This window comes from Penicillium chermesinum, assembly GCF_028974085.1.
Source record: "Penicillium chermesinum strain IBT 19713 chromosome Unknown utg000004l:1.0-3345178.0:1.0-3348027.0, whole genome shotgun sequence".
Classification (NCBI taxonomy): Eukaryota; Fungi; Ascomycota; class Eurotiomycetes; order Eurotiales; family Aspergillaceae; genus Penicillium; species Penicillium chermesinum.
This window is the reverse complement of record NW_026695314.1, coordinates 3,030,672-3,052,316: the sequence shown is the minus strand read 5'-3', so window position 1 is coordinate 3,052,316 and position 21,645 is coordinate 3,030,672. Positions and strand designations below refer to the sequence as shown.

Below are 21,645 nucleotides of genomic sequence, written 5' to 3'. Positions count from 1 at the left end.
GTTGAGAATGTGTTCGGGACGTGCTGGTAGTTATCTTATGCCGATCTGGCAATGTTGTTATTATGGGCAGCAAATGAGAAGAATCGATTAATTTCTTGCTAGCTGATGTAACAACTGTTCACGTTATAGTAGGAACTCCCCCTTGGTTTTCGCAACTTGCTCGTCATAGTAAGGTTGGAAAGCCAGCCAACCTTTTTCCGGCCCACCAACCTGCAAAGCAGCATAAGCAGCCTCGTCGTCATCGATAATTTTCTTTTCATAGCCCGCTGCAGACGCAGCATCGGCCAACAGCTGAGCCTGACAAGTCTTGTCCAGACTGATAAACCAGAACGCAGCCTCGTCGACGCTCTGACCGACGGTGAGAAGGCCGTGATTCTGCAGAATGGCTGCTTTACCCTGGCCGAGCGCTTGCACAATGCGCTGGCCCTCCTCTTTATCTAAAACCACTCCCTTGAAGTCTCGATAGACCCCGTGACTCTTATAGAAGCGAAGGGAATCCTGGGTGATCATCTCCAGCTCGCGGCCGAAGCATGAGAAGGCTTTACCAGCCACACTATGGGCATGGCAGGCAGCATGGACATCAGGTCGCGCTTTATGGATTTCCGAGTGGATAGAGAAAGCAGGCGCGTTGATGGGCTCATCGCCGACAACAACCAAGCCGTCTTCATCTACCAGAATCAGGTCGGAGACTTTGATGAGCGCGAAATGGGCGGATAGCGGGTTGATCCCTGATAGATCATTAGAAGGGCACCGGATCTTGATGGTTGCCAAGGGGCTTACAGAAGTGATCTGTGAGAATCGGGTCTCGAACGGAAATATGCCCAGCTACGCCTTCGTCGAAGCCTCGATCCGCGAAGATTCGGAACGCGGCAGCCAGATGCTGTTTGCGATATTGACGTTCGTCCTCCAAATTGTCAAACTTGGGATAGCTTCTGATCTTTAGGTTCCGGCCATCCTTTGTCTTCCCCAGAGACTGGATTTGAGAGGGAGTCCCAGTCTTGCCGCTTGCTTGTTTTGAGGCGGACTTCGTCTCTACTGTGCTGGGAACAACTGTGTCGACGGAGGGAGCCATATTGATGGAAATTCAATCGAGCAGGGTATACATTACACTTGCCCATTCAAAGCATTTCCTGCTTCCTAAGAATGCGTTCGAGCACGCCTTAGTCACTCCAAACGCGGGGTTATCCCAATCAGCTTCGCCATCGATGGCCCGGATATTTTTCCACTGGCCGATTTACCGCGGTTTCCACCAATCGATACGTTTGATGATACACGCAGTAAAACATATAATGAACTGATACTTATGCTGTCTTATACTTCCCCATCCTCCGAAAAGCCCATTTTTGAAGGACGATCACGGGATTGTCCCAATCGAGACTTGCGATGATTGCAAAATCCCAATCGCGTTGGTGCGTGGCCGCGCGCCGATCGCCCATCGTGCAAACCAGAGCTTTGCCACTGCATCGAATTCTTTGAATCATCGCTGCACGGCACAAGGCGATGGCAGGGCAGCTCAGTATCGGCCTACCAAAGGTCCATGCATCCAAAGGAAAAGCAGATAAATGCGTGCCGCCAACCAACGATTCCCTCATGGGGACATGGCACGTAACCCATTCAAGTCTGCCGCTCTGGAAGGGCAAGCGCAACGTCAACATCACCTACGAGTTGTTGCCCGCCGATGCGTCCGGGGTGACCAAAATTGACGATCTCGTCCGCTATCAAGCCATTGGCTCTGATAAAATCAAGTCAGTGCATGGGGTGGACACGCCAACCCCGCAGAACCAAGGGGCGTGGGACTGGCGTGGCAAGGGCTGGTTGAAGATCGCGTCATCTCACTGGGAATGCCTTGGATTCGGACACACAGATGATGGCAATCAATGGCTCGTCACGTATTTCGCAAAAACCCTATTCACGCCCGCAGGGGTGGATATCTACTCGCGGAAGAAGGAGGGACTGCCCCCGGCAGTGGTAGATCAAATCATCGCCACTTTGAAAGATCTCGGAGCCAGCGACATCACAGATCTGGCCAACAGCATATTTGAGATCCCCCATAACTAGTCTGGGAAATTGTTCATGATGGGTGCAGCTACAATGGCTTCTGAGTCTGGAGGATGTTTCTAATTGCCGCGATAGCCCTAATGGCGGCAGTGTATCGATTTTGGTCATGGAGAATCCGCTCCAATTGAACTACTATTACTTCGAACCACATCAGACCATTCTCATTGGCATAAATACATCAAACTAAAAATCTCCAGGGCTCGTAGAGCCACAACCTGTATGGATCACGTGATAGACAATGGCCATTTTTGGACTCTCGGGCCGCCGTACATACTCGCTCCACCGCCTTCAGAGCAGCCAATCAGTGTCCATGTAATCCAACCTCCAGTCAAAGCGGATTCGACGGCATCACCTCAACAGAGCAATTGAACCTGCCAATTCCCCTCCTCACGGCCTCCTCAATCCAGCCGCCGCTCCAATTCCCGGACCCCCCTCAAGCTACGACTTTGACTTTCTCCGGCTCCGTCAAACACGAATCACAATGCCTACTCCCGAGTCAGCTGCGTTCCTGGCTAAAAAGCCTACCGTCCCCCCGACCTACGAGGGTGTCGATTTCGAGGACAACATCGCCGTCCACAACGCCCGTGACGCTATCATCCGTGAGCAATGGGTGCGCAGCATGATGGCTCGTCTTGTTGGTGAGGAGCTTGGCAAGTGCTACCAGCGGGAGGGTGTGAACCACCTTGAGAAGTGCGGTGTCTTGAGGGGTGAGTGACTGATTTCTCCTGTTCCCTCGGTGCAATACAACTGAAGTACCGCGTCGGAGGTCTCTCTCCGGCTTGTGTATTCTTCGTACCCGAGTATATGCCGGGCAGGGGTTTTTCTTTTCAATCTGATTTCTCTCACGCATGGGGATCCTGGGTGAAATGGCTACTAACTGGTTCCAGAAAAATACTTCGAGCTCCTCAAGGAGCGCAAGATCAAGGGTTATCTCTTCCAAGAGAAGAACTACTTTGGAGGAGAGAAGTCTGCATGAATTTCCACGGCCTGATCCATGGTTTGGGGGGATACGGTCCGGCTTGCAGGGCCGTTGGCATGATCTGTCTTCCAGTCTAGTCCGGTTCGATGCTGAGAAAATCGATCTAGAGCAATCATGCTAGATCACGGGGCTAAGAAAGGAAGTCCTGCAGTTTCGCTTCCTCGGGGCTTCGGACGCACGTGAGGGATAGTCGCGCTCTCACTTGTACTGTACATATACGATATCACTGTCTGACCAATTTCATTTTTGCTGAACATTTTAGCTGAAACTTTCTAACTGTTCAATCCGTCTTTTCTGTGCAGAGTTATTGCAATAGCCCAAATATAATCCCAGGACTCGGTAACATGCGCCTTGTTGGCAGAATGATTGCGCGGGCATGAGTGGGACTGCTAGGGACCCTGTTAGGAACCCGAAGGGCTCCAAAGTGACCATTACTACGGATTCTTTCAACAAACCAAGCATGAGATAACTACCGAATAGCGATGGACGCCTAGCCCACGATTCTGAGCCAGGTCTCATATATCTTGTAGAAGGCTTTACTGCTACTAGAGAATCGAATGCACTTCACCATACAACGAACCTACTGAATAGGGCATGACCAAAGGCGGCATTATGTACACCATCTCATTTCATGAACGAAGTTTTAAGTTATTTCATGTCCCAAGATTGACGAATTTCAGCAACCAGGGAAATTCCTTGGTCCAATCTGCCCTCGTCTTCGTCAACCCTATATGACAGGGTAAAGATAAAAAGAGTCTAGGTATCAATAATACACGCTCGAAGCAGTCTGGCTTCTGTCCGGAAACCCCCCCTGGTGGTCCTTGTATTCCAACCCCAGCTGAGACATCTTCTTCACTGTCATCTGGGTCGTTTCCATATTGCTGATCAAATTGGTCGTCCGCAGGCGCTCTCATCCGCAACAATTGGGACTCGTCTAAGGACGGAGGTTGATATGGTGCAGGAGGTGAGTGTATGTCACGCCCAGACGGCAGATTGGATAGTAATGGAGCAGACGGAGGGATAAGCTGCGTATTTACCTGCATGGTGTTAGCCGAAATTTAGACACTTGCATGGCACTGGAGACAGTCCGGCACCACTTACTGTATCGTTCATTTTGACCCATTTTGTTTCCAGCATAGAAATGACCCGACCTTCCTCATCACGGCCTGCATCATCTCCAGGCTCAAGAGGACCCTTGGCCCCACGTCCTGTGCCAGCATCCCTCTCAACCTTACGCTCCTCTCGTCGCTCTGCCCATTCACGCTTTAATCGGGAGAACCCGCCTTTGGATTGGGCGCCAGAATCATCTGCCTGGGAAGACGAACCAGCGGCTCTCTGCAGACCAAGAGGAGCACGCGCAGCTTGCAACCACGCAATACCCTCGCCGACCTTACCAGCAAGCTCCGCATCGACGCCAAAGAGCCGACACGCCCGGGCGCGAGCCACCCGACCCAAGACCCCGGCATAGCGAGAAACGTCCTCGTCTACGCGGCCTGCCCGAGAAGCTCCGGTCCCAACTGCGTCGAGCCCAGCGGCAGCTTGCTCCGCGTATTCTGCGGCTCGAACGCACAGCCTTGCAAACAAGAGCGCGCGGACTTTGGGAATCTCCGGTGCTTTCACCATCCATCTTTATCATTGGGGTTTCTGGCTTGGATGCAAGCTGTAACATACGCATCGTCCTTCAGCACCGCCAAAAGGGTCGCTTCAGCTAACGCAAGAGTGGCCAGTGCCGACTGTGTCGTCGAATCAATATCAGGGACGGTGGAGCTTGTAGCAGCAGCAAAAGCAGGCGACGAAGCAAGTAGCCCATGGACGGAGCTAGCTTGCAGGAGGAGACGGGAAGCATTCTGTATAGCGGCAGTCCGGGCTTCCGGCACGAGTGTATGGGAAGCATACACAGACTCTAGAACTCCGGCCCGCGCGAGCCTGCTCAATACATAGCCCAGAGTCGTAAGAGTGAATGCAATCTCAAAATCGATGCCCCGCCTAGTCACCCGGCCGCCGCGCGGAGCTCCAGACCCTAAGTGCAAAGTGTTTCCAGCTGCTAGGGTCGGCTTCCAGGCGGACTCGATCTCGGCGCGCACAGTGATCTCAATAGCTCCTCCATTGCGAGGATTCTCGTTCGAAGACCTAATGCCTTCTTGTCCAGCATTCTCGGCGCGATCCTGAGGCGACCAGCTCTTTAATCCACTGGATATGGCAAAAAGATAGGGCATATACTCGTTCAATGCTGACAGGACGGTCGAGAGGTGGGCATCCTGGCGCGGGCCGCGGGGTAAGCGCTTGTGAGCTTTTAGGGCGAGGCGAAGGGCATGGCGGGCAGTGGAAGCTGACTGGGGAAGAGACGGATGCGTGGGAGATGAGATAAATGATTGGAATGCGAGGGGAGAAGTAGTTGGGAGCGTAAAAGCATACACCATGATGAAGAGAGTTGGGGTACGGGGGAGTTGCAATCGTGGGGCGGGAGGCTGATGTCACTGGAAGCCACCCGGCCGATCGGTGAACGCATGGATTTAGTTACTGTTTTAAATTTGACTTTACAGCACATACAGGCATCGTGGATGGTACAGCTGGCTAAACATAAATTAATAAGATCAGTAGCGAAAAGTGGTAATCATCGAGATATGTACTCAATCCAATTGTATCTACATGTCCATCAGAAGCTTAACCACTAGCCATATTCAAGCATAGTTCTATCACTCGTTGATGGTCGCGATGGTCGAGCCCTTGGAGACACGCTCCAGAGCGAAAAGTCCCGACCTACTCCATTTTGTGGAACTTGTGTCCCTGGAATTGGAGATAGACTGTAGGGAAAAAGCTCGCGCCCATCACCAAGGCTGTGACTACGCCTGAGCTGTTCGCAATACCGACACTCTCGAACATGGAGGGGAACCTGATTGGGAGTTAACAAACAAAGCAACAGTCGGCTTAAGGGCAAGCCAGCTTACCAGAAAGGTCCAATAAATCCCCAGGTCGAGCGCACGACATTAATAAACACGCCGACACTGCCAGCATCTTGTGGGTAGGTATCAACGGCGTATGTTGTCATGACAGTTGTGACGACCTGGTTTCCAAAGGCAGCAATAGCAGTTCCAATAATCGGCTTCACCGTCCACTTGCCAACGGCTGCGTGCTCGGTACATACCAAGAACACGACCATGCCAGCAATAGTCAGAAGGAAGCCGATATAGCTAAGCCACAGACGGAACTCGGGAGCAGGTTTGCGACCAATTTGACGAGCACGGCGATTCATCCACATGTCCGACATGAAGCCACCGAGTTGCTCGCCCAGCAAAGATCCGATAATCAGACCCAGGAATTGAAGACCTAATTGTTGCGCATTCAGCTCGAACTTCGACTGCAGAAGCTGAGGGACCTCGACAGAGTTCATGACCGATGCGAAGAGGAAGACCATCGAATATGAGATAGTGGCGAGCAATACAGGGATGTTGGTAAACAGGCTCAGAGGGTGAACAAACTCGGTCACTCTGAAAGGAGAAGGGTCAATCCTCCGGAATGAGATGTACTCGCGCTTGAAGGCGGACAATTCAGTCTGCACATCCGAGCCGCGGTAGAGAGTTTCCGGCCCGAAGAAAATATATAGAATGAATTGCACGCCGTTGGTCTGATGCCTCCATTAGTAATGCTCTCCAATCGAACGGTAAAAAAATGAGACAAGATCCACTTACGATGGCGAGAACCCAGTAGATCCAGCGATAGCCGACACGCTGGGCCACGAATCCAAAGATAAAAGGGCCCGTCGGCACACCCAAAGTGACCATAACCGTCCAGATTCCAATATAGCGCGCTCGCTGGTGGCGGAAGAATGTCTCGTGGACTACACCACTGCCGATTGCCATAGCGGGGCATATAAAAAAGGAGACCAATGCTCGGCACGCCGCCATGGATGCATAGTCAGGGCTTTTTGCACAGCCCACATTGCACACACAGCTCAAGATCAGCGACAGGAGGAAAATAGGGCGACGTCCGAATCGAGAGGAAAGTGGCTTCCAGAACAGCGGGGCGCCTCCTAGAATGGCAATCTGCAAAGAAGTGAGGTAGCTCACGCGTTGCAGCGAGACCCCAAGATCTATCGCGATGTCTTCATAGGCACAAATGATCGAAGCTGCGGTGAAGGTGCCCATGCACGCATGGAAAGCGACGAGACTCAGGTTGCTCACTTTCTAATCATGGTGTCAGTGGCCACTTTGCGTCTAGATTTCGTGGCAAAGCAAAAATGCACCGTTGAGGAAGCTCGCGCGATCTACTCACCTTCCACAGCGGCCAGTTATACGGATCTGCTGGATCAGTGCTAGGAACGGGATCAAGGTCATAAGTGCCATGTCGTTCAATTAGATAGGCTTTGTGCGCCTCCGACAGATTGCTGCCGTTATCGCTGATGGCGCTGAGGTCTTTTTCCTCGGTGTAAGGAGCATGCGACTTGTCCAGCCGGTCTTCGGGGGTTTCATTGGCAGCTGACGCCATCATGAAGCGCTCACTCAACAGAGCTAGAGAGCTGCCGAAAGTGCAGTACCTTCGCAGAGAAAGATGTAGTAAAGGGGGGGTGTTGTTTCAGGCTCGTTCAGGGTCCCGCACGGGGTTTTCACGCTGACAGCCCTGTCGATCAACGGGGCGGAGAATGTAACCTTCAACGGTCAACCGTCGGGGCCGTGGATCTGTACAAGATATCTCAGAGGGATATGAAAGATCTGGCGTTGTAGTTAAAGAATCCGGGGCAAGACATGTGCCAGTGGAGTCCTGACTGGCGACTCCATGTTTTTGACAGCGGAAGAAGGGTCCCGGTACTTGCAGATGCATGGCATTTACCGGGGATCAGCCGAGGGGCAGGGGTCAGTATGGGGAGAATCCGGGGGTGGACTCATTCTGGGGAAATCTAGATCGAATGGAGTCGATCGGTAAGCAAAATCGGGCAGAGAAGGTAAATAAGAGCCACCAACAGTCGAGGACCGAGAATGGGGCTGGTCAACTGCCGAGATGAAGTCCCGAGGACGCGGAAGTTTGTATACACCCACCTCGGCCTGCTATACATAGGGCACCACTGCTTCAAGTCACCCAAGCTATCTAAAATAAACTCACGTCATACCCCAGATCAGAAATGGCCTTGTTTTCCGGATTTCCAGTCAGGTCCACTTATGATTGCGCAATCGCCCCGTATTACAGCATCATGTCAAATGCACATCCCCGTGGAAGTATCATCAATGGACTTCAATAGACGCGCCTTGTCTCGCGACATACTACTGACTTGAAGCCACGTGCTGTTGATTCTAATGCGCGGGGAACAACTAGAATAGGCATGCTACATTATCTTCCCAGGTACCGACAAACCACTACTTATCCCCGGGGCAAGGGCAACTATATGTCTTACACAAACGGGTTCTGATTGGCTGGGCTAAGAACCAAGCGGCCGATTGACCAGCTGAGGCTATTCTAAATGCTATACAGCTACCAATACATGGAAAAATTAGTGAACGCGGCGCCAGAAGCTTATGGGAAATATTAATAGTAGCGCCATGTTGCTGTGGTGGGAGTTGCGAGCTAGCCGTAATTAATTTCGATCGATCTGAGAAGAGATCACAGGCCAATCCCTTCTCTTGAATGAGGTCAAATTCGTGCTCATACTTTCAAAAAAGCCGATAAGAGGAGGCGAGCAATAATCTCAGCCCAGAGCCGGCTTCTGGCCCACTAGCCTTTGCGGGGATCCTTCGATGCTAGCGCTTGCCCACCAAGGGGTCGGATTAATGGAAGAACGAACTTGTTCTGTGACCATCATCGCGGTCGGCCTGCTTAGCTGTTGGGTGTAGAGACGACAGCCATGGTATATTAGTGGCCCATTGAGAAGTCGAAGTCCCAAATTCATTGGCGCAAATCGGGTACGGCGATAGAGGAGAGTATTTTCTCAGCGGTGTCGAGCGCAAGCATGGTTCGGTTTTGCTCCCCTTCACACTTCCATTGCGTCCTCTTCACTTAGATGAGAAGGCGCACTGCTGACACCAGAAGTGTCGCTGTCGGGACTGGCCGGAGCACGCGATCGGATCTGCGCGCTCCATTCTCGAATGCTAGGTGCGCCTCCTTCGATAATCACAGGATGTTCTTCCGCGCTCTTTCCAATGACCGTGCCGGCATAGCGTGACTCCTCGCCAGTCTTACTGTGCTTCTTCTTTAATGAGGTCAAGTAGTCCTCTTTCTCAACTGCATCAGGGTCCACCATGTCGCCTTCACTGGGCACGAAACCAGCGATGCGCCGAATCTCGCGGTGAGTCGGACCAGTTACCCAGCCTAGAAAAGATTCAAGACCACGTAGATCCTCTGCGTCTTGCCAATCTTCCTCCCATTCACGTAATTGCGGTCTGAGCGCTCCTGCGTCTTGAAGAGCCTGGTACACATCTTCAAGGTCTGGCACTGGGTCGTCCGGGTGGGCATTTGCGGCGTGGGAAGCGGTGGAAGAGGCAAGAATCATAATGTATCGGGCGGTGAGGTCTGAAAGAGATTCCACCACGGACGGGCGCGTTGAGTGGAAACCTTGTGCGCGAAGAATTTGGAGGATTGGAGGCCGGAGCAGAGCATCATGGAGGTCGTGGCCTGACATCGTGGTCAAGGGGAGGGAGATGGGGCAACGAATTGGCTGCTATGACTTGCAGCTTTTAGGAAGAAAGAGAATACCAAGTAGTGAAACCCATCCAGTGATTGATATGGTGGAAGTTGGAGGAGGTGAAGTGGAGTTCAGTAGTGAATGAAGCTTAGGCGGAGAAACCCTGCTCCCTGGGCACCTGGCGCGACGTGATTCTCCGCCTTCCACCCACTCCACCTCCAACTTCCGTCCTACATCACTTCCTCCATTCATTCCCTGCTCACTGGAAGTTAGAACCCTCTCATCTGCCACTCGGAACCTAGCGGAGCCTCCAGGCCTGTCTGCGCCATGTCTGAGCCGCCAAAAAAAACCATCAAGCTGAAGTTCGGCAAGCGACCAACAGAGCCTCCCCCCGAGCCAGAGCCTGCGCCAGCATCATCGGAAACTCCGTCGAGGAAGATCACCCTGAAGATCGGGAAGAAGCCAAAGGATCAAGCCGAAGCAACCCCCGCATCGGAAGAGAAGTCTAAGAAAAAGAAGCAGCCTACGAAGAAGAGACCTGCGGAGACTGTTGCGCAGCCCGAGACACCTGCGACTCAACAAGCCCCTAAACGCCTCAAATTAACCTCGAAGAAGCCCGGAGTACAATCCATCCGTATCAAGAACAAGGGAGTGGTCCAGCATCGGCCAGTCGGGGTCGGGTATGATTCAGAGGCTTCAGACTGTGAAGCTGATCCGTCCATCGAGGAACAGTTCATCCTGCGCATGCTTCCCGGCGAAGACTGCGAGTACCTGCGCCAAACGATTAACGAACGACGGTTCGACAAACATGAGTTTTCCTTCAAAGCACTGAACCGGGAAGGGCGACGCGCTATCCTCAGGATCCGAGACAAGCAATACGCGGCCTCTTTGGTCGATTTGCCGTGCATTATCGAAGGAATGAAGAGCTTCGATCGCCGAGGGTGGTACAAGTCTGCAGATATCAGCCAGATGCTACTGGTCTTGGGGCCAGTTTCCAGCGACCAAGAGGCCATGGAATACCCGCTTCCCCCAGAGATCGCAAAACCAGATGAGAAGACGCTGCAATACCCCCATGGCCTGGCGCCGCCACTGCGTTGGGTGCGTAAACGCCGCTTCCGGGATCGTGTGAGCTCGCGTACCATTGAGCAAGTCGAGAAAGCGGTCGAGGATCTGATCGCGGAAGATGAAAAGTCCTTGCAGCCTCCGCATTTCGAACTGATTGACAGTGCCTCACTCAATCGCGCCGAGGGATTTGCCCAGGGAGAAGGGGGCTACGAAAGCTACTACGACGAAGAATACGATGGCTCGGATGCAGAGCAATCACTCATGAACGACATGGACGATGAAATCGCAGCGGAAATGGAGGCAGCTCTTGCAGGTGCTCATGCTGGTCCATCCGGTGCATTGTCCACTGGGCCGGAAGGGGAACAGGCGGAAACTCCCTCGGCGCAGCCGAACACCCCCGGAGGTGCGCCGGCTGCAGAATCATCTGGTGACGAGAGCGATGATTCAGGCGATGAACGGGACGATGATCTTGACGACGAGCAACTCGAAAGGCAACAACAGCTCCAGCAACAACGAGAGGAGGTCAGTGAACTGGAGGAGCTTATTCGCACTGAAACCAAGACATGGGAGAACATGACAAATGCTATTCTGCGGAACAAGATGGGCCGACGTATCCAGGAGCTGAAGAAAGACCTCGAGCTCAAGAAGGTGTCTACAGGAATGTCCGACGAGACAGATATCTAGTTGTGCTTTTAATACCCAACACGTTTGACCCAGCCGGATCCATTGAGCTTCAATTCAATTCAATTCAACTTTAACACCATGAACCCAAACGAGATTGTCTCGTGGGATGCTTTCCTTATTCGTAGCTGACGACAGGGTCGCCAGTTGCATCCTGGACTGCCCCCTCGACATTCACCTCGTCCTCTCGCTCCTTGCGACGTCGCAGAGCCTCTCGCTGGACGACATCATATTGGGCTGGCGAAGCCCTGTCCCCTGTTTTCTCATCCAAAATCCGGTCATGTTCAGCCCGCTTCCCATCCATGTTCGCAGCGAGGTCCCTCTGTTCACCAAACCCCGGGTGTCCCGGCCTGGCGCCGCTGCCAACACGGTCAGCATGGGCGCCAACCTTGGCACGCTCGATGCCCTCTCCTTTGCGCTCCACAGAATCCGCGATGTAGCCCTCCGTAGGTTGTTGCTCGACTCCATATTCGAGATCGACGTCTGGGGTATTCTGCTTTTGTAGCTCCTGCTGGCGGTGTTGCTCCCCGAGTTGGGATAGGGCTTCGTCATTCGCTGGCCGTGAGTCGGCCGATCGATACGCAGCGGAAGAGAGGGCGTCTCCGGTTTGGCGAGTCTTTGAGGCTGGGGCGCGTTGCTCTTGTGGGGTTTGCGATACGGGATTCGAGGCTTGAGCATAGGCCGCTTGCTTTGGAGGTTGCTCTGCTCGGTTCACGCTGTTGGAAGGCTCCATTTTTTTCGATATGCGGAGCAATATAGTTTCGAATAAGAGGTATCTGCGGTAGTTATTGAGAATGGACCTTGGTGGGGGAATCTGGTTAATCAACTTCATCTGATAGATGCATGACGTCAATGTCTACAGCCTGTTCTGGCACAGACAACTACGGCACTACGTCAACGCAAATACAGTGGTAGTGTTTACATGGACAAGAGCCTCAAGCTAGCTGTATGCAGCCTATTAAATAGAAAATTGGTATTTTCAATAGGGTGAGATGAGAGTCCTATTAAAGACACAGTAAATGTAGGTCCTTTGTTGAACCCTGGCACTCCGTTCATCCGAGTCGCTCTCCATCACAGCGGGAGATAAACTCACTCAACATAGAATTGACTTCGTCTTTCGCCTCCAGCTGTAACCAATGACCAGATGTACGTACCTTCTTCACGGTCAAATCATCGGCGATCTCATTCGTCTGGCCGCTAGCCACTGAGAAGTCGCCCGGAAGGGAGGCTGGGAAGATCATGAGAACAGGTCTTGTCAGCTTTACGGAGAGCCCATCATCCAACTCATCCTGCTCATTCACATTCTCCACTAGAGCATGGTACCAATGTAATGCCGGTCCATGCTGCCCTTGCATAATTTTCTGATGGAGGTTCCTCTCATAGTCTGTGATATAGGGTGCCTTTGCACCCTGCGTATCCGCTCGAAGCCACGATTCGAGTGCTCCTCCAGGCCCAAGATGATCCGACCACAAGGCAGGATCTGCAGGATAAAACAGAGTAAAGAATGATTCGCTCTTGAGATTTCCGACCTCGTCAATACGTTGCTCATAGTAAATGACTCACTTGAACTTACATGTTCGTCTAAAACCTGGCCTGCATGGCTCTTCGTAAAGAATTCAATGTATCCAAACTTTTCTTTGCCAAGTAGCTGTTTAGTCATTGCATTGACTGCCTCGAGATTCGAAATGTTCTCCGGGTTTCGAATATGGCACAGCCAAAAATGTAGTTGATAGGAGCCTATCTGGATAGTAGTTCGCCAGACGTGAAAGCAAAATGCTTCCCGTATCATGAGAGACGGCATGGACCGAATGAAGCTGCTCATGGTCGAGGATTTCTCTGATTTCCGTTGCCATTCTCTTCGCTCTATAGGCGCTCACGGCGACCGGTTTACTGGTCTCGCCGTAGCCAAGGAGATCAGGAGCTAGAACTCCATATCCCTGACCAGCGAAGAACGTAACCTGGTGTCTCCAGTCATAACACGAGGATGGAAATCCATGGAGAAATAGGATAGTTGAGTGTGCGGGCTTTGCCGGTATGAATGCATAAGAGTAGGAATGGCCAGTGGAAAGGGTGACTTGTTTAGCGTGCGAGGCAAACGCAATGGCTGCCATGATGTGTTATCACTTGAAGCAGATTTGATTCTACAATGTGTTGCAACAATGCTGGCATTGACTCAACGGCGTAACAGTACCTTCTTTATACCAATTCAGATAACGCGTTGAGCGGCGACTTTTCGGCGACTTAATCTTGACTGGGGGCCGTCCCAAGGCCATACTTGGATCACCCCTCACAGCCATGCCATATCGTCCAGCTCCTGCTTTCTCAATGATTGGGTGGCGCCCGCTCTATTACTCGAGATTCTTATAGTGTGGCATGCCTTCTGCCATTTACCAGTCATAACCGTGCTAGTGACGACCCAGACCTTTGCTTGCCACCTGGGGGTCACCCATGGGGTCACCCATCCATTTTATCACAACGCCAGAACCTGAGATATGGGCAACACTCATTCTGACACCAAAGACGGTGCACCCGCGATTCAATTGCACCTTCGCAATTTAGCTCTGAAGATAGCTTTGAGCCTCACCTGGGCAAATTGATCGAGCATTATGTCATCGGCCCACCTCCGCCCGCGGGCCCGCGGGCGTGATTTCATGTGATGCCGCGGATGATTACTATTCGTTTTACTCGAGCTTCTACAAGAAGCTACGGGCCCAGGAGCTTTCTCATATCTTCTGAGGACCGGGATTGTTGACACCATGGCCACTCTCTTCACCGTTCCGATCGCTTCTACCGGTGGCGCCATCGTATGCACCAACCCCACGGCAACCCCAGGGCAAGAAAAGCAGCATGTGTATCTATTGACCTTCACCTCACCAAAAGACAATCGTCTGACTCCGACATTCATCGACGCGCTTATTTTGGCCCTGAACATTGTGGAGCACCGGTATCCGAAGGGCGTGGTAATCACGACCAGCGGTATTGCGAAGTTCTACAGCAATGGCCTGGATCTCGAACTCGCAATGAGCACAGAGGGCTTCTTGGAGAAGTGGCTGTATCGACTTTTCCGGAGATTCTTGACGTAAGTTAATTCTTCTCAAGCATCCGAATGCCTGGAATGCGCATTGGGGTTAGAGCAAGACTAGCTAACAAAAAACCTTAGATTCCCCATGCCCACAATCTCTCTCGTCAATGGACATGCGTTTGCGGGCGGATTCATGCTCGCGATGTACCACGACTACCGCATCCAAAATCCAGAGAAGGGCTTCCTGTGTGTGAACGAGCTTGAATTCGGCGTTCCGCTCCAGACCCCCATGATGTCCATTTTCCGAGAGAAGTTGACTCCGGTCACATTCCGAAATGTGGTCCTCGAAGCGCGCCGCTTCGGAGGTAAAGATTCCCTGCAGTCAGGCATTGTCGATGGTCTAGGCGGACTTGACGAGGCTCTCAACTTGATCCGGGACCGTAAGTTGCTCAACAAGGCCGCTACTGGAATCTATGGTATTATGAAGGAAGAAATGTATTCTCGTGTTCTCAACGGGATTGATGATCATGCCGGGAATCTAGCCTGGCGTGATGCGGTGGAGGCTCGGAAGTCGGGCTTGCAAAAGCAGAATATCCAATCCGTAGAGGAATGGGAGAAGACGAGCAAAGCGAAGCTCTAGCCATACTAGAATCTGCCTCGTGTTGTTCAACTTATATGAGCAAGATACAGTTCGAATAAGTGACTCAATCATTACCATTAAAGTCGATCCTACCATCCTACTAGTAGTAAATTACCGCTTTTATGCGAATTAACACGTCAAACTCCCTAAAAGCCCCGCATACATGATTTCAACGGGCCCAGTGTCATGCGCGTAAAGAAAAACAAGAAAAAGCAAATTGCCTGAGTTTAATGAGTTTCTTCGACTTTTCCTTTTTGCCATTCCTCTCTGTACAGTCTGTTAGTATTATACTCATATATCACCACAATCGGTGCTCATACAGTGTCGATATGATCCTTGGGAGCGTGGAAGTTGAAATGGCAAACTTCCTGTTCAGTCCCGTAACACCTACTTAAACCACTAGCCATGCCACGGTAGCGGTCATGGGACAGCACTAATATGATCTAAAGTTACGCCATGTTGCTCAGCTCACGAAGCTGGTGATTAGGGACCAGGGGAAGTATATGTCTGGAATAAGTCCAGTCCATGGCGTGATGGGACTGTTGATGCAATCATTACTGGTCCACCTTGGATGGCATAAAAGCTATCAACTTGAAAGAAACAAAGAATAATTTCACCTACATTATCTCGCAGGTGATCATAAAGATATCTCGACCGAAACACAGCAGACTTTTGTCAAGATGCAGACACCCTTCCAGGCAATGCCGAGACCCTTCCAGGCAGATTGCGTGTTCTGTGGTGGTAGGCGTCTTGATCTTTTACCATGCGATCAACCAAGGAGTTGGCGGATAGGTGAGATTTACGCCTTTGCAGCTACTCTGTTTTTCTAACGTCTTTCATGAATAGTATATCCACTAAGGGACAAGACCATAGCGTCTGGAAGGATAGAAACAGATCCGGCAGGAGATTTATATCTGCCGTCGGAACTGGACGCAGAGCTACTATCAATATTGTCCGTGAATGATTGGTCAAGTGCAGGAAAATATTTTGCTCTTCATTCTGAATGTTGGGATTATTTGAGAACATTCTTGGAACCAGAAGAGCTTAGTCCCGCGAGGGCATTTCTTGCATGCAAAGTGCTGAAATCTGAGCCTCTACGCAGACCCTACCCTCGCCTGGTAGATTTCATAAATCAACTTACAGAAGGTATGGCCGAATAATCTCTCCTTGGATAATCCTCTCCCTAATTGAGCTCCAGGGTCAGCACCAAGCGTGAAGTTGGCCTCTCTTCCTAAGGCTAAATCACTGCCTCGCAAGAGCCCCGGCCATCCGCAAAACACCAAAGCAAATCCATCTGATATATTTCATTTATTACCACCCGAGATTTGCCTCGATCTGGTCTCGCATCTGAAAATGTCCGATTTTCTTCGGCTGCGTCTTGCGTCTCGTGCCATTTCAGTCCTGTTTCATGATCAGTTTTTTTGGAGGAGTAGATTCTATCGAACTGGCGAGTGCGGGTTTCTGCATAATCTGCTCGACAAGGTAGAGTCAAAAAGATGGAAACACATAAATTGGAGGAATTCCTACTACAGAGTACGCCTGATTGCTAGCGCTTGCAATTCTGGTCGTTTCGGAAAGATTCCAGATGACCTGTGCAATAGATATCTCGCTTGGTGTGAGGCTTCATGGTTTAGAGATATATGTCGCATGACACTCGTGAGTACTGGGAATCGAAGGGCGAGTACTAGAAACGTTCGTTGGGTATCGCCCCGCTACAACGGGTCCTACCGCCTTTCCTGGGACGAACAATCCATGACACGAACTGATGGCATTGGATTTGATCTTGCTTATCATGAGTCCTGTTCACTTTTTTGGAAGGAGATCGGGATACATGCTGATCAGGTTGTGACCAAGGTTGGCGTTTGGGTCTTGCCTATGGGTATCTCGGGAAAAACCCTAGTCACCGGAATTGAATTGTTCACTCCTACCGGGGCGAATCAAGCAATGGGGTATCGTATACCAGGGCGCCAACTTCAGGTGGATATTAAAAAGGGATTCCTCATCCGGGGATTTCAAATAAGCTTTGGCAGTGATGGTATCAGAGCTATCAGGGTCCTTTCTGGAACAAGGTCGAGGCGCTTAAAAGATCTGGCGCAATCAGGCTGGTTAGGCAACCCTCACAGTCCTGATGACGATGGCGCACGCCCGAATACTACCTCGGATGTTGCCACTATCTGTACGCCAAAAAGGATCACTATATTGCGAGGATTTTTTAGTGTAAGTTGCATACCCTGCTGTTACCGTGAGTTCAATTCACACGACCGGGAGACATATTGACCAGAAGAAGGAATACGCCATGAGGGCTTTCAGTTGTGCGACACCGATAAAACCCCGCTACAGGTGCTGACTACCGATCTCAAATATCATTGTTCGTGGGGTTGAACGATCGACTCAGAGAAATGACGCTAGAAAGCAGTCGGACTGGTATCAATTTCGGGTCAGCTATATTGACAGGCGGGGCAATAGTGCAAAATGTCTGCTTCGTCGCTTTCGCTACTATTGCTTTTGATATTTGAGATGCATTTGCTATAATATCCGATAAGAGAAAACGAAAACGTTATTACAACTCGAAGCCGACCAACCAAAATTCCCCCCGACTCTTGGGTGGCTGGTGAACAGTGAGTAGCCCGTCTACTTGAGTGGCTGTCTGCTTGCCTCTTTTCCCAGTGCTACTAGTAGTATCAACTAAGTCAAGCCGCTCGTAGAGTTCCTTTCCAAAACAAAAAATGGAATGTATCCTTTGCCAAGAGGCTGATTTGTGCTGGTATATCGAATATCTGCGGTCAAGGAGAACCATACCTAAGAGAGAATTTGTCACATCGTGATATCATGCCTAGTGAACTATATACGGCGAGAAAGGCCGAAAAAGATCATCCCAGGAAATGTATTTGGAATAATCATTTTACAGATCGGCGTGAGGGAGCCAGTCACGGTTGTTGGACAGCTCCACCGTAGAACCAACAATACATCCAAACTTTTAGAACTGATTAGCAGGGCACTGGGAAGGCCGAATCTACAATACGCGAGCCAATTGAAACTGACATGTTGGTTGGCAGTTACAGTAAAAACACAATCCTTCGCTTTCCGGAATGAGCAGTTCTGCGCAACTGCAGGAACAGAAAGGCCCCAACGCCTCCCGAGGCGGGCGACAATAAGCTTGAGTTTGGCAGCCGCGGGATTTGGCCCCCTCTTCGACACATGTGCCAGGGCACGCTAAATGGAGACCATGATATAATGACACGGGCGTGCCCGTGAACATGGCGGCTAAAAGACCGCAGTGAAGAGTGTCACATATCGTATTAACGGGGAAACGAACCACGGGTGTACGCTGACAGCGTTGCAGTCCCGCATTCCAGCCTCCACCGCAGACCTGAAGCCTCCAGTCAGCGCTAAGAGAGGGCCCGGATTCCTGGCATCAGGGCCTACTCAACATCCAGGTCGACCCTCGAAACTCGGCAGATCAAGGCTGGCTGGCGGCAGTTGACACGGAGTGAAACACTCAGTGGGGAGGGTGGGCCACCTTGGAGATTGGGCAGTTGGAACCAGTTCGACCAAACTGATCGTTACTGGGGATTACCCGGAGGTAATACGGATTACCGCAGTCAGTACAGGCAGAACTTGAACTCTGTTGACTCCATAACCATAGACACTTCTGGCGGGTCAGGTGGAGACAGCCATGGAAAACATTGCGCACGCTCTTCTCATCCCTGGATCAAGAACGCTAGACATCCAGACATGAACACCTCATGCGACGGGGAAGCATCCCGTGGCACTCTTAGACATGTTTCGGTCCTGACGCTGGGGTTTCCGGGGAAGAATCACGGATCGGAGGTCCTACACGCGAGAAGGATGCAGGAGGCAAGAAGCAGGGGCGGAAGATCCGTGCCAAAAGCACCAACAAGGGATGGTGTGAAGAAAGGACTGTCGCATGTGGTAAAAGGGGACGAAAATATCTGAATGGCATGGAATGATCTACCAATCCACTGCCACGATCCACTGGTCCCCCAGCTTCGGGGAGGAAGGCCCGGCGCGAAGATCGACGGGGTCTTCCAGTCCCCCAAAGCCGGGCAACCATGGGCGCAAAAGGGTGGAGTGACTCTGCGCCCAGTTCTCTCAACAAGGTAGGCCAACTCTTGACTTCCGCCCCCATGCTATTTTTCTTTTTCTCTTTTATGCTCGACATCTTTTTTTTCTCCTTTTTTTCTCTTATTCTCCTCCCTGCTATTTCCTTGGTGGCTCTCGCGTGTTTGGCAAACACGAACTATTGAATCTGCAAGGCCCTTGGGCCACGACTGTCGACCCGTGGTTGCTTTGGCACTATTTGCATGGCCAACTCTATCTGCGGAACCATATGTTCCCACTAGCTGGATGCCATCCCTTGAGGCTGATGGTCCCGAAAGCTATGACCTGTGAATCATCCACGCAAAACCGAAACGAGAAAAAAGAATTGGAGACATCTGATGTAGGACAAAGAGTTCGGAAAGCCACAAAGTCACATTGAGAATTCTCAGATAAAGTTTAACGGCCTGGGCTCGCGGAATGGAAGACTGCTACGGTGCCAAAAGGGCTGGGGGAGGGTATGCGCGTCGTCGATCGGGTGGCGATCTCCAAGAAACCTCCTGCAAGGCTATTACGGACCATGTGGTGACTACCCAACCGGGTGATGATGTGCAATCGCAGGCTCTGATTTCTATACAAGGGAGCCTGCGGTCTAATTCTTCTCGAAATGAGAGCACGGAGCAGGCCTGGGGAGTTTCGGAGCTGAGGATCCTGATTCGCCTCTCGTAGATCCAAGGCAGGGGAAACAGGGCGACCAAAGAGAGCGAAACAATAGATTATATACTCCGAGCGGGTGGGTTTCTAGTAGGACATGCTGGGCTCGCAGCCAATATCGGTCCAAAGCGGCAAAGTCTAAAATAGAACGCTGAAACAGCTGAGCAGCCACCGCCTGAATCATGGCGGTGTCTCCCTTGAAGGTGGGTTGATTCGGAGAAATAACAATGCGTGGAATCATCGAGTATCTTTGTTGCCTACAGGTAACCTCCGGATGGAGCATTCTGGTTTTTACCGGGGTGGGAACAGGAAACCAAAAAAAAGACCAAAATAAAGGAAAAATAAAAGAAAGGAAGAAAGACATAGCCCGTGATCGAATATGTGAGATTCCACATCATCCGGTAAGAAAAGCGGTGGATCTTGACACACCCTTGTTTCCAAGGGTCATAGAAACCGAGATCACAAAATCAACCTTGGAAATTTGACAGGTCCAGAGCTAATGGGTTCCAAAATGCCAAATGGCCCAAGACCTTCTTTGCTGGGCTGACTGTACTGCTATCCTGGTAGCCGATAAGCGGTTTCCAAGGATATTGGATTCACTTATCTAGAGTAGTACCTGGAATAGGGTTAGTGTGGTATCTCACGATTTCAACCTGAAGCTACGCCGAGATTAGGCTTGCGCGGGTAGTTCGGGTCCTAAACGCTGCAGCATGCGAGGATGACTGCCTGCCTCACATCCTCAGGGTGGCTTCCGGTCGTACGAATTCTCCAAGTGGCAGAAAACGGCCCCGAGCAAGACTAACGCTCGACTAGGAGCACGTCTTGCCAGACGGTAAATTAGCCGCGGGTCTAGAAGCCCTCGGAGGACAGAATTTACACGAAGGATTAACTGCGTCTAACCAGTGGTCCTCGATGAAGACCGAAGTGACATTCGGGCGGCAGCGGGTGGGTGCATCCCCCGCCCAGTCTCCGTTGCGATCGAGGTGTTCAAGCTTCTGGGGCAAGTGGGCACAGAGAGATTCTTCACGCGGCTCCGATCAGAGCGCGGTGTCACTCCTTGGCGTCATTTATTCTGCGCGAAACCGCCAGTGGCCGGGTGTGACAAGAATGGAAGAGAAAAAGGGAGAGAAAAAGGGCAAGAAAAAGTAAAGTAACGGTGCAAACACCGACGAGTAGACATTGGGGCTAAAAGAGGAGGGGTAGATCGTCAGTTTTGAGGCCCCTTTGGTGCTGAAAGCTGAGTGCTGAGCCTATCCACCTGGGATCTCTTGCCTATCACCGCCCGGGTGGGGATTGCAGAAGATACTTGCTCGCAACCTCGGGTTCCCAAGACGAGCGGTGATGGGAGGGATGTATCTTTCCGGTACTACCTGCGAAAGACTAGCTTCGTACTATGCACATTGCCATGTGCGTGGGACAAGATGCACAGGTAGAGCGTGGCGCGTGGGTTAGACAGGTCAAGTAAGGGGGGGAAGACAAGTACGGGTACCTCCTGTTGGGCCTGCTGAGCCCGGTCGAACCACCAGAATTCCGGTGTAAGGTGGTATTGGTGACAATCTCCCTGCCTGAAGACATGCCATGTGCTTTAACGTTTCGATCAGGTTTAGCGTGTGGCCAAGGCATGCGGACATCGCTTCTCCCCGAGTCAGTCTAACAACTAACTTGGACCCTCAACGACCCGACAACCACAGGGCCTGAAAAGTACACCCACGGCGACCAAAATACCAAGAGACCGAGAGACCATTGAACCTCCGGCAGGTCAGACCTGCAAGGAGTACCCGAAAAAAAAAAGGTCCTTCCAACCCTAGACGTCGATC

At 51.4% G+C, this 21,645-nt stretch overlaps 11 protein-coding genes across 11 annotated transcripts; 5 read left to right on the top strand and 6 right to left on the bottom strand.

Moving 5' to 3' along the window:
* Positions 1 to 123: 123 nt before the first annotated feature.
* N7468_006058 (class II aldolase/adducin family protein) lies at positions 124 to 1,072 on the bottom strand (the record flags this gene model as incomplete). Its single annotated transcript, XM_058475354.1, has 2 exons — positions 124 to 728; positions 781 to 1,072. The coding sequence occupies 2 exons, from the start codon at positions 1,070 to 1,072 to the stop codon at positions 124 to 126; spliced, it is 897 nt and encodes a 298-aa protein (XP_058331094.1).
* Positions 1,073 to 1,500: 428 nt separating this feature from the next.
* On the top strand, positions 1,501 to 2,058 carry N7468_006057 (uncharacterized protein; the record flags this gene model as incomplete). Its single annotated transcript, XM_058475353.1, has 1 exon — positions 1,501 to 2,058. The coding sequence occupies one exon, from the start codon at positions 1,501 to 1,503 to the stop codon at positions 2,056 to 2,058; it is 558 nt and encodes a 185-aa protein (XP_058331093.1).
* A 481-nt stretch (positions 2,059 to 2,539) lies between these two features.
* N7468_006056 (putative NADH-ubiquinone oxidoreductase 12 kda subunit) lies at positions 2,540 to 3,034 on the top strand (the record flags this gene model as incomplete). The annotated part of the gene is made up of 2 exons (XM_058475352.1): positions 2,540 to 2,765; positions 2,946 to 3,034. The coding sequence occupies 2 exons, from the start codon at positions 2,540 to 2,542 to the stop codon at positions 3,032 to 3,034; spliced, it is 315 nt and encodes a 104-aa protein (XP_058331092.1).
* A 656-nt stretch (positions 3,035 to 3,690) lies between these two features.
* Positions 3,691 to 5,457, bottom strand: N7468_006055 (pH-signaling protein PalC; the record flags this gene model as incomplete). Its single annotated transcript, XM_058475351.1, has 4 exons — positions 3,691 to 3,764; positions 3,813 to 4,074; positions 4,139 to 4,664; positions 4,709 to 5,457. The coding sequence occupies 4 exons, from the start codon at positions 5,455 to 5,457 to the stop codon at positions 3,691 to 3,693; spliced, it is 1,611 nt and encodes a 536-aa protein (XP_058331091.1).
* Positions 5,458 to 5,797: 340 nt separating this feature from the next.
* Positions 5,798 to 7,522, bottom strand: N7468_006054 (putative MFS multidrug transporter; the record flags this gene model as incomplete). The annotated part of the gene is made up of 4 exons (XM_058475350.1): positions 5,798 to 5,930; positions 5,986 to 6,662; positions 6,727 to 7,221; positions 7,310 to 7,522. 4 exons carry the CDS (start codon positions 7,520 to 7,522, stop codon positions 5,798 to 5,800), a joined length of 1,518 nt encoding a protein of 505 aa, XP_058331090.1.
* Positions 7,523 to 8,996: 1,474 nt separating this feature from the next.
* N7468_006053 (Bromodomain associated domain protein) lies at positions 8,997 to 9,644 on the bottom strand (the record flags this gene model as incomplete). Its single annotated transcript, XM_058475349.1, has 1 exon — positions 8,997 to 9,644. One exon carries the CDS (start codon positions 9,642 to 9,644, stop codon positions 8,997 to 8,999), a length of 648 nt encoding a protein of 215 aa, XP_058331089.1.
* Positions 9,645 to 9,974: 330 nt separating this feature from the next.
* On the top strand, positions 9,975 to 11,396 carry N7468_006052 (transcription initiation factor TFIID subunit 7 family protein; the record flags this gene model as incomplete). The annotated part of the gene is made up of 1 exon (XM_058475348.1): positions 9,975 to 11,396. One exon carries the CDS (start codon positions 9,975 to 9,977, stop codon positions 11,394 to 11,396), a length of 1,422 nt encoding a protein of 473 aa, XP_058331088.1.
* A 115-nt stretch (positions 11,397 to 11,511) lies between these two features.
* Positions 11,512 to 12,126, bottom strand: N7468_006051 (uncharacterized protein; the record flags this gene model as incomplete). Its single annotated transcript, XM_058475347.1, has 1 exon — positions 11,512 to 12,126. The coding sequence occupies one exon, from the start codon at positions 12,124 to 12,126 to the stop codon at positions 11,512 to 11,514; it is 615 nt and encodes a 204-aa protein (XP_058331087.1).
* A 319-nt stretch (positions 12,127 to 12,445) lies between these two features.
* Positions 12,446 to 13,504, bottom strand: N7468_006050 (alpha/beta fold hydrolase; the record flags this gene model as incomplete). The annotated part of the gene is made up of 2 exons (XM_058475346.1): positions 12,446 to 12,951; positions 13,063 to 13,504. 2 exons carry the CDS (start codon positions 13,502 to 13,504, stop codon positions 12,446 to 12,448), a joined length of 948 nt encoding a protein of 315 aa, XP_058331086.1.
* A 645-nt stretch (positions 13,505 to 14,149) lies between these two features.
* N7468_006049 (enoyl-CoA hydratase/isomerase family protein) lies at positions 14,150 to 15,055 on the top strand (the record flags this gene model as incomplete). Its single annotated transcript, XM_058475345.1, has 2 exons — positions 14,150 to 14,472; positions 14,554 to 15,055. The coding sequence occupies 2 exons, from the start codon at positions 14,150 to 14,152 to the stop codon at positions 15,053 to 15,055; spliced, it is 825 nt and encodes a 274-aa protein (XP_058331085.1).
* Positions 15,056 to 19,594: 4,539 nt separating this feature from the next.
* N7468_006048 (uncharacterized protein) lies at positions 19,595 to 19,843 on the top strand (the record flags this gene model as incomplete). Its single annotated transcript, XM_058475344.1, has 1 exon — positions 19,595 to 19,843. One exon carries the CDS (start codon positions 19,595 to 19,597, stop codon positions 19,841 to 19,843), a length of 249 nt encoding a protein of 82 aa, XP_058331084.1.
* Between the last annotated feature and the right edge of the window lie 1,802 nt (positions 19,844 to 21,645).